At 38.3% G+C, this 15,857-nt stretch overlaps 2 protein-coding genes across 4 annotated transcripts in view; one reads left to right on the top strand and one right to left on the bottom strand.

Annotated features, from left to right (window-relative positions):
• CPXM2 (carboxypeptidase X, M14 family member 2) overlaps positions 1-15,857 on the bottom strand; it is a 104,065-nt gene that overhangs the window by 14,061 nt on the left and 74,147 nt on the right. For all 3 annotated transcript variants that reach the window (XM_074959203.1, XM_074959202.1, XM_074959201.1), the window contains 4 exons: positions 9,039-9,162; positions 7,038-7,234; positions 5,148-5,327; positions 3,270-3,567 (listed from right to left, as the gene is read on the bottom strand). In XM_074959203.1, coding sequence (XP_074815304.1) covers positions 3,270-3,567; positions 5,148-5,327; positions 7,038-7,234; positions 9,039-9,162 — 799 coding nt within the window. The remainder of the gene's footprint in view (positions 1-3,269; positions 3,568-5,147; positions 5,328-7,037; positions 7,235-9,038; positions 9,163-15,857) is intronic.
• GPR26 (G protein-coupled receptor 26) overlaps positions 1-15,857 on the top strand; it is a 101,695-nt gene that overhangs the window by 80,054 nt on the left and 5,784 nt on the right. The gene's annotated exons all lie outside the window — the stretch shown is intronic.

The raw sequence follows: 15,857 nt of genomic DNA, 5'->3' as shown, positions 1-15,857 counted from the left end.
CCATTCTTAAATGCCCATATGCAGAGTGAGCGTGGTTTTGGTTTTCAGTTATTAACAATGAACAGGATTGTGGATAGTACAAATATTTTCCTACAGAAGTAGTACGTATGAGTTCTTCATATATAACTGATAAGGGAATAGAGAAGAGTAAAGGTCGTACAGGATATGTTTGGTGTCCTTTCACCTGTAAGTACTGGGTGACCTATTCCATAGAGCCTGGCTCTGTGAGAGAACTATGGACTGCATTCTTGTTTCCTCTACAGGGTCCTGCAAAAGATCAGAATTAGTATCGTTGTCTCCTAATAAAGATGTTCATTCGCGATGTGTCCTAACCAACCATCCCTGAACTTTGATGAAGCTCCAATCTGTGTCCACACTTCACAACTACCTCCAATCTCTATAATGGGCCAAACGCGAAACCCCCAGATTCCCCTGAGCACTGGGGAAGTCTGTATGTAGATGCAGACCTCCAATCCACTTCCATTTTTCCCGTTTCTCTGCTGATTCCCAGAAGAATCTCCCTTTGGGGAATTTCTTTTATTAACATTCTCCAAACTAACACAGATAACACAATTCAGTGACCAGGCTGAGTGCAGGGGGAAGGAAGGAACGAAGATTAATTTCTCATTATCCAAACAAACTGATAATAAAAAAAAAATTTAAGGCTAAGAAGAAAATTGCTCATTAATGATCATAAACTGATTTCTTTCCTAATGGCAAAGATTAGCAGGAAATACATTCACCAAGTATATCTGATTGAAGAGAATTAAAAAAAGAAGAAGATCCAATCAATCCAATTATTATGCAGCAGCAGTCAAATATTTAATGAGCCCTCAGTGCCTTCTGGATGCAGAGTAGGAGGATTATATAACACAGATGTTAAATTTTTATATGTTTGTTGATGGGGAAAGACTAAAATTTCAGACGCTGGCATATGCTGCTCTGCAGAAGCCTGTTTCCTTTCCATTTGAGAAATGCTCACAAACGTTTTCTCTTCACATATCGTATTCCATCCTGGATAATCTATGGTGAAATGTTTTGTGTTACAAAGTAATTGCTCTGTTTTCACACGTCTCCTTCAAATAATGGCTCAGTGTTGCCAAGAGGAACTCTCCATATATTGTTTGAATGCCCAAATCCAGCATTGGAAATCAAAGATAAGATTTATATGTTGCGTAGTGTACAAGGGGCTTATCCAGTGCTCAGATGTTATTTTTAGACTGATTGACGAGATCATTTACATGGAAGCCCATGATATGCAACAGGGAATAATGTAGTTAAATACCCAAGAAATGCTGAGGCATTTGATATCTGCAGAAGCTGTTTGCAGCCAGCTTACTACATCTCCAGAGTCATTTGGTGGTATAAAGGGGCTAGAGAGCTTCTGGGCAACTCTCTCAGTGCAGGGTTTATGTACACCAGCTCCTTCACAATACCCAGTGTAGGGGCATATCAAGGGCATGGCTGGGGGCTGGGAGGGTGCTGAACAGCTTTGAATTCAGCTATTTTGGGCTGAGGAGAAGCCCATTGAACGACATGAGAGTACGTTAGAGCAGACCTGGGCTATTTTCAGGAATGTCACTTTGGGAACAGAGTTTACATGAACAGCTGTTTAAGAAAGAATAAGTATTGCAACTGTGTGGCTTAAAAGAGGAATAATTGAGAGAACAGTCCATGTGGAAATCTGTGACTAGGTAGAAATAATGTCGACATAACAGACAGGCAACTCCTCACCCTCAAATCTGAGGCACTTTTGTTCTGGGTTTGGAGCTGAATGTAGCAACTCAGGTCATGTCTCTGATTAATGAGGCTTTTGGTATTAATTGTTAAAAATAATTCAGATTTTTTTGTTTATGATTCACTTAAACCATTTTCACTAGTCTCCTAAGTAATTATTGTCAGCTTATTTCTAAATACCTAACTCCACTTTGCAAAGGAGGCATCCTTATTCCCATTTTACAGATGGGGAAACTGAGGCAACGACTTGCCCAAAGTCACCCAGCAGGAAAGTGACACAGCTTTGAATAGAACCCAGGTCTCCTGAATCCCCGTCCAGTGCTCTGGGTATAAGAAGAAAGAAGAAAAATAGAAAAAAATATTCTAGTAATCTCCCCACAAAACAAACCCAGAGACTTCATTATAACACCAGAAAACAGAATATTAAAAATAATGTGAAGCATCATATAGGAACAAAACAAATTCAATGAACCAAATTCAACATAAAATTGTTACTAAGAAATCATATATTACTCAGCGTCTATGCTGTAGCCAGTTACTTACTGCTATAGCTGTTAGTGATACTGCCAGCCTTATCTTTGTTGTATCGATTCATAATCAGGTTTATACAGCATTTAAGAAAATTAAAGTCAAATTCAATAATTAGGCAGTCAACTTTCCAAGTTTTCAGAATTTGCATAATGCATGGACCCTTATCTGCAGGAACTGTTTTTGTAATGTGGACAGTTCACCATCTCTTTCCCTGAATTTGTTCAGTTGTTTTTAACATAGTGAAACATATTTTAAAGTGCAATAAGCTTCGCTTCAGTGCCAGCCAAAATTAACTTTGCCTGATCCAATAAAAGGAGCACTGTTTATACAGTGAGGATGGTGCTAAATAACAAGCAAGACCAAAAGCTCTAATAAAGAAAATGGCATGTAAAACCACAAACTTGTATCTATTTACATTAAATATGACAATAACAACTGTAAATAGATACAAGTACGTGGTTTTACATGCCATTTTCTTTATTAGAGCTCTTTATCTTACTTGCTATTTATCATTTTGGGGGTACTCCTTTGATTATGGCATTTGCTACTCCTCTTTTCCTCCATCCTTTGTAAGGTAATGGTACATTTTGTTGGTGGAGTGACATGCTTAAGGTTGGCATGTTCCTTCCTGTCAGTGGTCTTGGGCTGGTTGGTTCTTTTGGATCAATTTTAATTTTGGAGTGGACCGTATGGCACTTGATGTGGCTGACTTGTGACAGGCAACTTTTAAATGTGTTTAATAAATACAGTATGACATGCACACCTTTGGAAAACATCAGCAGTAAATGAGGTATTTGCAAGGAAATTTTGACAGCTCTCTGTCAATCCATGGACATCTTATGAAATGCAAAAGGGCAGATTTCATTAAGGTCTATTATTCTCTCAGTGGAGGTGTTTACCTGTCATGAATTGTGTGACAAGTACCATAAAATTACAGTGTTATAGCTTTTACCAGGCTTGTTCTACAATGAATCCTAGGCAAAGTTTCTTCAGACACTTACTTCCAGCAACTGTATGCCATGAAGCCCCATTAACAGTCCCATCTTCCTTCTGAAAATCCTCTGTATGGCATACTCTCCTTCTGGCATCTGTCATTAGTCGGTGAGTAGATGCATATGAATATGCCAACCACCGAAATACATGGTCATCAGGGGTAGGTGTGTGCTCCTGAGTTTTCCATGTAGATCGAACCATATCATACGGGTATGCAACAACCAGTTCTCCTCCTTGTAAATTGCCACCCAGTACAAATGGAATTTTTTCCATCCATGCTATCACTGCTCGAGTCTCAACTGCCACCTGGATGGAAAAGAAACAACAGCTTCAATGGGAGGTGTGAAATTCAGTAGTCCTTACTTATTTGGACAGTGACCAAAGAGATGGTATTCAATTATGCCTTAGGTTTAACATATGGTCTGAAGCCAAATCAGAACTAGGGTTTGGGTTCACATTTGAATTCAATAGATCTGAAATCCCATGAGTAGTATTCATACAATTTTGGAGCAAAATGCTGAAAATCTTGAAAAGTTCCCCTTCTCTTGTGAAATTTACCATCTCAGGCTAAATGCTTGGAAGAATCACTTATTTTTCATGAAAAGTTGTCTGCTTCTGCACCAGAATTTGGAAAACAGGGCCATTTGAACTACAGAAGGTAGAATGAGAGCCAAGGATTTGAACCCAAACTCTCAGGAATTCAAAGTTCAGAGTCAAGTTTTTGATTTTGTTCCTTCTTTAATTCTGTTCATATTCTATTGTGAGATATTAAAACTAAAGCAATATATGACGATTTAGCTGCAAAGCTCCTATCACTTAGAAACTATGACCTCAATCTTCAGAGGCACATTGGTCACTTAATGCTAAGCCACTGGTGCAAAGGGACCCTAAAGCCAGCATACCTGAATACAAGGGGATCCTCTGTTAGCACAGAGCCTTGCAATTCCTGTGTCACCCTCTTCCCTGTAGCCAGCAGAAAGTGAATGAGAAAGGGAAAGGGGGATGTATTCAGCACTTCCCTGCATCCTTGTGGCCACTGGCTGTATATCTTGAGGCAGCTAGCAACCAGTATAAAATACAGCCTTCATATTGCTCAACCTTATGCTGGGGTGCCAAACTGGTAAACAGCCAGTTCAGAAGTGAGAGTGCATGCACTCTGTAGCAGCAGCCAAGGCCCTGCCTTTGCTCCCATTCGTGTCAATGGAAATGAAAGAATTTGCAAACTGAAGAGGCTTAAGTATGAAAATATTTCTAAATCACACAGAGTTCACAAGGGTTAAGTGCCTTCCCCTCATTTCATCTCAAGATGGCTATATTCAGCCATTCGAAATATTGGCCACTGTTAAAGTAAGACATGCAGAAATGACTTAATGTCTTTGTATTATTATCCACTATGTGCAATTAACACAGGTCACTGAGATGGTTTTGCATATAAGATGGAGTCTGATCTGTTAAGAGATATTATTTATTTATTTTAAGGAAAATTCAGTAGGAAACCTAGGGGAAATTTGCCTGATGTCTAGTCTTGTCTTTTCTAAAGAGCTCTGCGATCTCACAAACCGATGGAGATGTCTCATTAAAATGATGGAAAACTCAGTCTCTCCAAAATAATTTTAAAAAAGAGGTATATAAACAAATACCTTACAAAATTAATATAATTACAATAATTCTCACTATTTAAAACAAATGAAGTTAATGAAAGTCAGGGGGGAGAATTTAAGTTTTAATATGCACTGCTATGTGTACTAACTCTCTTCCTGATTTAAGTTTCTGAATAACAAATAGGCTCTTAAAAGCTTTTATACAAATATCTCATGAGGTTTCATCCCTAGTTCACCCCATCTTCTTTTCTCTCTCCCTTTCTCTCTGGAGCTACTTGTACTTACTGTAGTATTTTCAGAACGGTACCATTCTGGAATTGGAATATGATGATTTGGGACCTTTCTCTGAAACTTCTTCCTATCTTCAGCTTCCCAAAGCATGGTATTTAAATCAGGGAAATTATTGTTGATGTCAATGCCATCCTGAGTCCATCTTCCTAAAGACCAGCCTCCTAATTCCGAACCCTGTGACAAAATTTTCAAATCGTTCACTGTGTTATCGCCAATCAAGCTTGTGTTACACTGAACAGCTGCATGCATCTTTCCACAGAAACATAAATTCAAGGTCTTAAATGTTTGTAGCTATGTAGGATCCTAATGAACTCTTTTCTAGGAGTATGGGTGCCTGCTATCTTGGTCTGATTCTAGCATTGGGAATTATATTCTGTCTGCCTAATCTTTCTGCTGAAGTTCCAACTGGATAAACTACTCTATTCTTCAATCTCTGGCTGGTAGTGCTATGGAGTGTTACTGTCTGTGTTGAATTTTATCCCGAGCGACTGTACTTCTCTGGCAGGTGAATGCATTCTAATTGTAGTGAACTATGGACTGCTCTAAATTACAGCACCTGGAAGCTGCACAGGGATGACTTGATTGGATGAGGCTGTGTGCTCCATCCTAGTCCCATCCTGTCCCTGACATGTTCACTCCATGCTAGAGAAAGCGGTATAAAGTTGACTATTTTGGAGAAATCTTCAGTAGCCCTTTTATGGCCAGTTTAAGATTTCTTTGTGTCACTTCAAGAGCACAAAGCAACCTTAGCAGAGGTCAAGGATCTGACCCACTGTGTTAAAGACACACACACACACAATTATCCACAAGTCTATATAGAGGCAGTAAAGGGTATAAAGCATTTTGGGATCCTTTGAAATGAAAGATGCTATATTAAAATAGATCATTGTCATTTATTAACTATTAGCTATACACTCCTCCCCAAGGTGAATGAAATTAAATTCTTGAGATAGATGTGCCAGTTAAATATTACAGAATTTCATTTTACTAGTTTCACTCATATCATTTCATCTTAATTACTCAAAATGTCATAAACATATTTTTGGCTTTCATGAATTGTCATGGGTTTCGACCGTGATGTTTGTCATATAAGTTCAGAACCGGAAGAAGAAAAGTTGTAATCATCTAGTATCCATTCAAATTAAAAATATAAAAAGAGTAGTTATTTAGAACAAGACAAAGAGTGTGCGTGGAGGAAAATTTCCAGATGATATGGTAGAGGTGACAGATACTCCCTTTATGGAGGGGGAACATTTATATGTTGAGACTGAGATTTACAAACTCTGGGTCCTTTTGGATTCTTGGCATCTACGGAGTAACCCTGATAGCTTTTTCCATCTGATCAGGGGGCATGCAATTTTTCCACTTGGATGTGGATCCACAATTCTCCAAGCCTTTGTTCCTTCCACACTGAAGGACTGCAGTGCTCTCTCCACTGGGCTGCACTTACAGAGCAGTCTGAAATTTCAGCTGGTGTAGATTGCAACTGCTTGTTTGCTTAGCTGTGCTTCTCAGGTGGTACACATCACACATGCGAACTATAGACAACACTGACTACCATTAGGTTTCCAAATTCAATTGAAGATGCTCATATTGAACTACGCTACCCTATATGGTGTGTGTCCTGGCTATCCTACAGGCAGTCTCTTTCCCTAGGTGCCCTCACAGCAACTGAGATCATCTGGAACACCGTTCACTCCAGTTTTTACGAATAAGGTATCTCAGTGGGTTCTGCTTTTCCTTTTGGAGTGTTGCTTTATTGGCTTTGTTTATTTGGATTATATCCAAATTTCATCATTTTTTTTTAAATCATGATAATGGGAGCATATTTTACCAATCTACTATGAATAAGATAATTGCTAGTAATGTTGACAGTCACATTACCACTTCATATGCCATCTCGTATCCATCTGGGTTGATTGAAGGAAGGAGATGAATTCTGGTGTCCTCAATAAGGCGTGCAATGCGTGGGTTCCCAGCCAGATATTCCTGGCACATAAATTGCATTAACAAAAGCATTAGCTCACGTCCAAGCACCTCGTTCCCATGAGCCCCCGCAATGTAGCGAAATTCTGGCTCACCTGTTGAAAACAAACAGGACAGGAATGTAGTTAGTGGAGCAAACCAAAGATCCAACCCAACACCTATTGGAGTCAATGGGATTCTTTCCACTGGCTTCATAGGGGATTGGGTCAGCCCCCAAAATAAACACATCTCAGCTGAAAAAAATGTCTCTTTTCTAACTTACCTATACAACTTAATTTCTCTTTCCCATTGCTCCTATCCATAACTTAATTATGTATTGATAATATCTACAGCAACCATGTAAAGCATTTAGGGTACGTTTTCCATTGAAAAACATACTGCAAAATTAAATTATATTTTTTTCTATTTTCCAATTACAGGAAAACACTGATATAGAACACCATTTTAAAAGATCTATGATTTTAAACGATAACATGACAAATCTCTCCATAAATAAAGGATAGATACATAATACAGAGTCTCTTGCTGACTGTAGAACACGTCTCTGACCTCAAGCTCTCTTTTTCATTCATTAATCTAAAACAATGATTCATACTTATTTGGCAAGGTTTTATTAAATGCCACAATATTTGTTGTCCTTTACTGCATAGTTCTTACAGGATGTATTCAACTCCCCTTTAACCATATATACCACTAACAAACAATAGGTACTGTAGACTATTATACCTAGTGACCAAATTCTTCCTTCACAGGCACATGATGGGAGAAGGAGGTTTTATTTGCATCTCACTGGTAGTGTTTGGAATAATTATATCCTTCAGAATGTCACTAGACTAGGAAATATGGAACTAACTGCCACCTAATGCATTAAGAAGGAGTGCACATACTGCATATGAAGACCACTGACTAGATTTTTCAAGTGGCCTCCACAAATATGCTTGAAATATTTGCATTTGCAACCATTTGTGTGTAGTAATTTCCCATCTAAATGTTAGATTCTGCCCGGGGAAACAGACATACTCATAATTATTACATGGGCATGTGTGGGACACTGGTTGTGAATGCAATCCATGAAGGCTAAATGGACTGAATGGGTAAGTAGTTCTATGCTATGTTATGGAACCCTTCGCCTTGGTTTAAGTTCAGCCAAAGTGACTGGTCAGTGATAGCTGATATTCATTAAAATGTTAAAGCCTTCAGTGGCTTATGTGACATGACTTGGTGGTCTCAGTCCAGATCACAGAGTTAGATCACGCCACATGGGTACAGCTAAACCTTGACTCTAAATGGCAGCGTGCAGTTTCTTCACCTAAAGCGCAGCACTGCAATGCACACAGCACGTGATGGACAGTTCCCCATCATGCGCATTGCTACACACCTTTGTGTCAGCTGAATCTTCCTCCCTTCTACATACCAATCCCACCATCATATCAGCATCCTTGTTGGTATTCTCAATTGAGAGACGGAATGTAGATTGAACTACAGTCTCACCACCAGACACTATGCCCAGAACATTCGTGGGGCAATGGAGGGAAATTTGAGCTACCTGTGCTTGTGGTACACATATTCTACAGATAAACATGAAACTTCAGTCTTGAGGGCTGTAAGCCAATCACATTCCACTGCACCAAAATCCACTCTATATTTTTTTAAAAAATTTGTAAAGATAATAACCCATTAGCATTAATTAATTGGATCCCACTCCCATAATGTCTTCTATTTATGTTCAATCTTTTCTTCTCCTATTAGAAATATAACGCTGAAGTTCCTCCCACACACGTTCAAAATCATTGCTGCAGTGAACCTAAGTTTCTTCAGTGATAATTGCTACAGATGTGTGGAATTAAAAAATAAAATAAAACCACCCTGAAATAGATTTAATCAGAATATAATCCTAACCAACTTCGTGTTCTCCCGGGTTGTCTGAGATCTCGACAGCATACAGCTTTAGACCTTGGTGGCTTTTTCCAATGTTGTAAATTCTCGTGATATTCGGACACATTTCATTCACAACTTTCATCAACTGTCAAAGAAAAAATGATGCACTTATGTATATTTTATATATATGTACTAAATATATATATATACACACAATATTGATTATAATTCATTCAAGGTTTAGATGAGTCTATGATCCAAAACTGGATGTAGGGGAAAGATACTATATTCATTCTACTTTTTCTGAGATGTTGAAACGAAAAGTTGAAGCTGAAAACAAAATTGTTGAAAAATCAATTTTGGAGACTGTTATAGGTCTGCTGGCTCAGAACCAAACTTTCATTCAGCTAGAACAAGCATAACAGTCTGCTAGAACAGGACTGTGTGGGTGAAGTTCAAAATCCTTCTTACATCTGACATTATTTAAATTAAGGATCTAAGAGGAGGAACAGTCATAATAAAAATAAATAAAAATAATAATACTTTGTACTCCTGGATATAGCACTTGACATTTTCAGAGCACTAACAATAATTACGTGAATAATCCTCTCAACACTCCTGTGAGATAGGTAAATATAATAATTACTTCCTTTTTTTTACAATGGGGTCTGAGACACAGTGAGTTAGTGGTGAGTTGTGACTGGAATGCAGGGGTTCCAGGCCCCTAGTCAAATATTCAGTCCAGTAGAGGATACCTCCAGAAGCATTGTACCCCTGACCTCATACTGGGGTTCTGGTTATGTAAGAGGGAAGAACATCACCTGTTGAATCATTTTAAAACATTTTTGAAGCATTTTGATTATATCTGGAGGCCTCCACCTGAGTACAGACCAAGTCCAACTCTGCTCAGATTACAGTATGAAATCTGTGGTAGGATCGCAGCATGAATTGATATCGATGTGGAAAGAATAGCAAGATAAGCCTCATCTGAAAGGGGGAGAGCATGCTACATAACCTGAACTGTCCCCACTGTGTGCAGACATACAGGAAAGAATGGGAAATTTCTCATCTTTCATCAATATGTCATTGAACCTTAAAACTTTTCAGAGGTTTGGGTTAAGTATCTGTAGCAAGGCCAGTCAACATGCTACTACATGTGACATTGCCTGGCTCAAGGTAGCATCAGATATGTGCATGGCTTGTGAGATTAACATAGTTTTTATATGGGGTAATATTTCTCTGGCTTGGTGGTGGTTTTTTTCATGCACATCTGTAAATTCAGAGATTTATAGGTGAGTATGCAGTTAATGTACATGACATTCAAACCTGCTGAACTGATAGGTACTGTAATGTCTGTCTTGTTGCAAATTAACTGTATGTCAGTGTTATACACCAAATACTGCTTGACCATTAGTGACAACTGAGTTCAATTTTTGTACCCCCGCATAAGTATCAGTTGGATTAAAAGAAACAAATGTGCGAGTTCAAAGCACGAGGTCCTAATAAGAAATAATAGAAAACAGTTTTGAATTATAAGAAGGGCCTTGATTTTGTTGCATTGATTTTGTTCACTGGAAAGGATTATTTAAAGAAATAAAGATTTTACTGTAAATTGGAATCCGAGGGAATAAGAATTAGACAATCATTTCTTTACTAGATTTTACATACCCTACTGAGCAAGTATTGTAGCATAACATAACTTTGTTCACACAGCATTAATTTAGAAACAATACTGGATGACAACAGGGCTGACGATTTTAGGAACGCAATAATTAGATATGTCCAATACCCAGGCTCCAATTTAGCAAATCTAAGGGGAAAACACAATTCACATTGGTGAAAACATCACCAAAATTCCACCCACAAAAGAGTGCAGTTCTATTTATAATCACATTGCAAATAGACTAAATGATGTGATATTTTTGTACGTTCGCTAAACATACAGACCAATTTTACAAATAAAAGAACAACTTTCTTCCGCAATTTAAAGTCCATCCTCATCTGGAAATTGCAATGCAGAATGACACTCCCACCATCTTAATTTAAGACAAATTCCTTTATTACTATCATCATCATCATCATCACCACCACCACCGTCAATGTTTTGATATCACAGTAGCTTCTAAATGCCTCAGCTAGGTCAGGACCCCATCATTGTAGGTTCTGTATAAACAATTAGCAAAACACAAGACTGTCACTGCCTCAAAGGGCTTATCATCTAAAAGATATAGAGGGTGGATGAAACAATGATAGCAGGGGAGGAAGGGAGGATGAGTTACCGGTAATAAGAGCATGTGAATCCATAGGCTAGCTGTGTGCACAACTTGTAGGTGTAATAAGCTGATTAGTAACACTAATATTGGCTCACCTACCTATCTTGGCATATACATCAATTTTTCTTTGTTTGAGGATATCCGGTCAGCAGTTTTTGGGGACCCTATTATGCAAGTTCCTGTTTAAGTATGAGTTTACATTTGAAGGGTCACTTTTTGATAATTAAAGTGAAAAATAATTATAAGGAACTTCCCTTACCCATAATGAATGGAATAAAACTAGAACCATTTTTTGATTAATCATGACCTCCCTATCACTTTTCTCTCCCCTACTCCATCCTCCTCCTTTTCCCACTCCTCTATTTTTTTCATTTATTCTTTAATTTGGTCTTACTTTGTATATTGGTAACTCATTATCCTCTGTTCTTATCATTTAGAATATATCACCTGAATATGTTTGTTATTCCAACTAAAAATGCATATTTAAATTAGAATAATTTTTAAAACTTTCCAATATTTTGGTTAAGTGACTGTTCTTCTGATGGTAGTCTCAAAATTCATGGTCAAAAGGACACTGGACCAGAAACATGTATTTACTGCACAAAGCAAATCATTTTTATCTTGAATTATCTACCATACAAAGCCAAATGAGTAAAATGTATAGCCATTGTGAAACATGAAAGGAGCTCTATTATAGCAGGATGGAATTCCCTTTCTCTAATTTATAGATAATGAAATGAAAAAATGTATTTGACTCATAGCTATCCATATCAGTTCTTACTTAGGCTTTGATTCTGCAAAAAACTCCACATGGGCAGAGCCTTGCACCATTTTCCATTTCCATGTGGGAACAGGCCTCTGAGCAATGCAGAGCCCCTTGAAGGACTAGGGGAAGAGAGCTGAAGCATCTCAGACATGCCTATCACTATAGTATCTTGGGCTCCAAATCAGGAAAGCACTTAAGAACTTAAGTTTATTCTTATTCAGGAGAGCACCGTAAGCCTGATCCAGACCTATTGGAGTCAATGGGAATATTTCTACTAACTTCAGTATGCCTTGGGATCAGGCCCTTGAACTGGGGACTGAAATCAATGGGAATATTTCCATTACTTTAATGAACAACATGCTTAATTTTTGAATTGGGGCCTAGGTGTATCATGCATTACATTTTGCATTATCTCTTAGTATTCTAACAGAGCCTAGCAGTGCAGGTATAATGAAGATAGTTCATGTTTCCATATAAACTCAAATGTTAAGGAGTTGATAAACTGGGAATAAAAATTCAGTCTATATTTAAACGTGGAGCACATGACGCTAATTGTGGAGTAACTTTTATAATTTTTTACTCTTAAAACTGAGTCAGCCCCTCACCGTGGAATTTTATAAAGAATAAACAGTGTTCCAAAATAATCCTCACAACTGAAGTATTCTGTGTTATTCTCTCTCCTTAACAATTGCCATTGGATCTTTGGCACTGCAAGGTCTTCCACGGATGGGGTAATGGTACTGAATAAGGGATATGAATGAACATGTTTTCATACTCATTTTTCTTTCCTATCTACAATATAAATTGCACAATAGGCCACCTGAAAGCTCAGACAGCTTTTTCCTTCTGCCTGCACAAACTGTCAAAGACAATCTATGGTAATAAGCAGTCTGAGTGTTATTAACAACCAGCAGGGTTATAAAGCATTTCCAGGAGCAATTTTGCTAATTGACAATTATTATTTGTTTGTAATCAACAATTATTTACTCTATTAACACACTGGGAAAACTGCATAAATTCTGCCCATTGGACTGGGCTCTGAGGATGTGATTCTCCCCTTCTCACACAAAGGGAATGTGTTTTGAGTCCAGAACTAACTGGCCACCCAATCTTTGGGGAAGGAGTAGGACTGCAATAGAGCTCAGCTGAAAATGCTCTTCTGGCCTATGGACTTGAATAGTGACCACTGCCATTTCATGCACTCTATGAAGGGGTTTTGGACCACAGGATCCACGGAGGGACCAGTCCTGTGGTTCCTTCCCAGGCCTAACTACAGAGCCCCTTCATTCACTGGACTTTTGGGGGCTAATGCAGAAACCACCTCAGTTGTATCTGAGGGCTACAAGACTCTCGGAACAGCAGGACTGACCCTTTCCACACAGCCCTAAGGTGGGGCTAACGGGGTGTGGTGGACCTTGCTCTGAGCCTCCAGACCTGGTTGTATTTCACCCTCCAGTGGAGCTGTTCTATTGGTAACATACACAGTCCTGCTGAATTCAGAGGAATTTTCAATATCATCATCATACCACCTCCATAATTAAAGATGGGCCTGAGCTGAAACACTGGATCAACTTTCTCAAAGTTCAGGGCTGCTCGGGGCCTGATTCTCTCTCCCAGAGGATACAAGTAACTCCCACTGAAATCAGGTAATATTTTCCAGACAAAAATAAGGCCCTGAGCATTTGTTTTAGTCCATTATAGAGACAGGGCCCAGATTTGGGATCTGAACTTTTCTGAAGTTTAGGGATGTTTGGATTCCTGGTTTTGGTTCAGGACCCTCTCTCTTCACAATGCACAAAATGCTGTGAAAAATATTTGCTAGAAATAAAAAGTATCTACTCCCAAATCATCTGAAGTTTCATCTGCCTTGAGTGTAGTTAGGGGTTTGGTTTAGCAGAAGAGTTTTGCCTTAATGATCCTATTTGCAGGCATCCATGTGTGATCAAATGGCCACTCCCTAAATTATCCTGGGGAGTGCATTCTTTTTCAAATCATTCTAACATGCTCATGTACAAACATGAATGTAACAGGAACATACTTTTTAGACTGTAGGCTAAACCCCGCTCTCAGATGCATGGAGAATGTTCACACTGATTTCACAGAGAGCTTTGAATGCACTTGGGGTAAAATTCCCTGCCTTTTGTAAATAGCTTATGGATTGAAGCCTAAGATAGTGGCTCCCAAAATGTGGTCCATGAAGCACTTTCTGCCGGTCCCTCTTCAGTGTCTATGATAAACAACCAGAGTGGAAAACACATTCGTTATTTATCTCTTCTAACATGGTCAGAAGTGAAGTAGTTAACAAAGCTGTCATTAATAAATTGCACAGTGAACACATGGGGAAACCTACATGTCTCTTAAAGCTGTTGTGCCAGGCTGTCTGTTTAAAGACTCAAAGATAATGATTAAATTCTCTAGTGTCACCAAAGATATGTTGCAGTGATATTAGATCTCCTCCAATCATACCCCGAACCATCTGCCCAATGACAAGAGTGCTACAAAACGAGCTACTACTACACAGAAGCACACAACTTGAGAAAGCACGGCAAAGGACATAGTTCACAGCTGTCCAGCTCACAGCCCTTACAATTGTTTAATCGCATCTTGATTTTCTCCTTATAGAAGAACTAGGGAAATAATTATTTTTTAAGCTGTTTTTCAAAGATATTTCAAACCTGACCAACCTGTCTTTGTGCAATTAGGATCTAAAATGCATTTACATTTATTGTTCTTGACACTAATTATGCCAATTAAGTTTCTACTTGTCTAATCTTTGTGCTAGAAATATAGGCCATGAAATCTCTAGTGAACTAAACGTGTGATTCAGTACACAATTGCTCAATAAAAATGAATGATGACTCATGCAGTATAAATACACTGAAGATTCAGCACTCAGATAATGATTCACATACTTCAAGTCCAAGCATATTATTTTTATATTTGAAGACCAAGACAGGAAGAAATATTTTTTAGCACATCCCAGACCTATATCTGGGGTGATATAAATCTAGATTCCCCCCCCCACCCCGCACTTGAATTAAAGGAGATAATTAAGGATGGTGAGCCTAAATTAGACTGACAGTATTAGCTTTCTTTTGGTTCATGGTCATTTACATGGTATGAGCCTGCTGGTACCTATCGTGATGTCCCTCATCCCGGAGTCAATTTTTATTTGCATCTACAGCGGTATTAATCCCAAATAACTCCTTTGATTTCAGCTGAGTTACTGTAGATTTGCACTGGGGTAACCAAGTAAGGAATCTGACCCTGCCTCTCTGTTTTATTCATATGATCGCACAATACATTAAAATATGCCACAATTCTGTTACTCAAGAACTCTTGGTGCGCTATCAAGGAACGAGCATATTGCAATGTTCAGCACTCCAGATATTCACAAGAGCAGACTGTTGGAACAACATGCATGGGTACATGCCGCCACCACCACCGTGGAGAAACCTGTTAGGATTGGCTGGAAGGTTGACAAAAGAAAGAAACTGAAACGTTTAGCCATATATTACAGCATTTGTTTTTGTGACCAGATAGATTTTTTTCATCAAGAGACAAGTTTAAAAACACATTGACATTTCAAAGTCCTGTACATTAAATGCCAATTTTAAAGCTGCAAATGTCACATAAATGTTAAATGTAAAGTTTCAAAAGCCATTTTAATGTAATAAAGTCACTACAGCAATAAAAAGAAAAATCATATCTTCTTTAGCAGGCGGTGTTCATACTGATGTGAACTTACAAAAATTTTAGAGTATAGCGCACCAATGCACAAATCCAGGTAAGACAGTATGT

This window comes from Natator depressus, chromosome 7 (genome assembly GCF_965152275.1).
Source record: "Natator depressus isolate rNatDep1 chromosome 7, rNatDep2.hap1, whole genome shotgun sequence".
NCBI lineage: Eukaryota > Metazoa > Chordata > Testudines > Cheloniidae > Natator > Natator depressus.
Note: the sequence above shows the minus strand (reverse complement) of the source record. Positions and strands in the feature narration are given on the sequence as shown.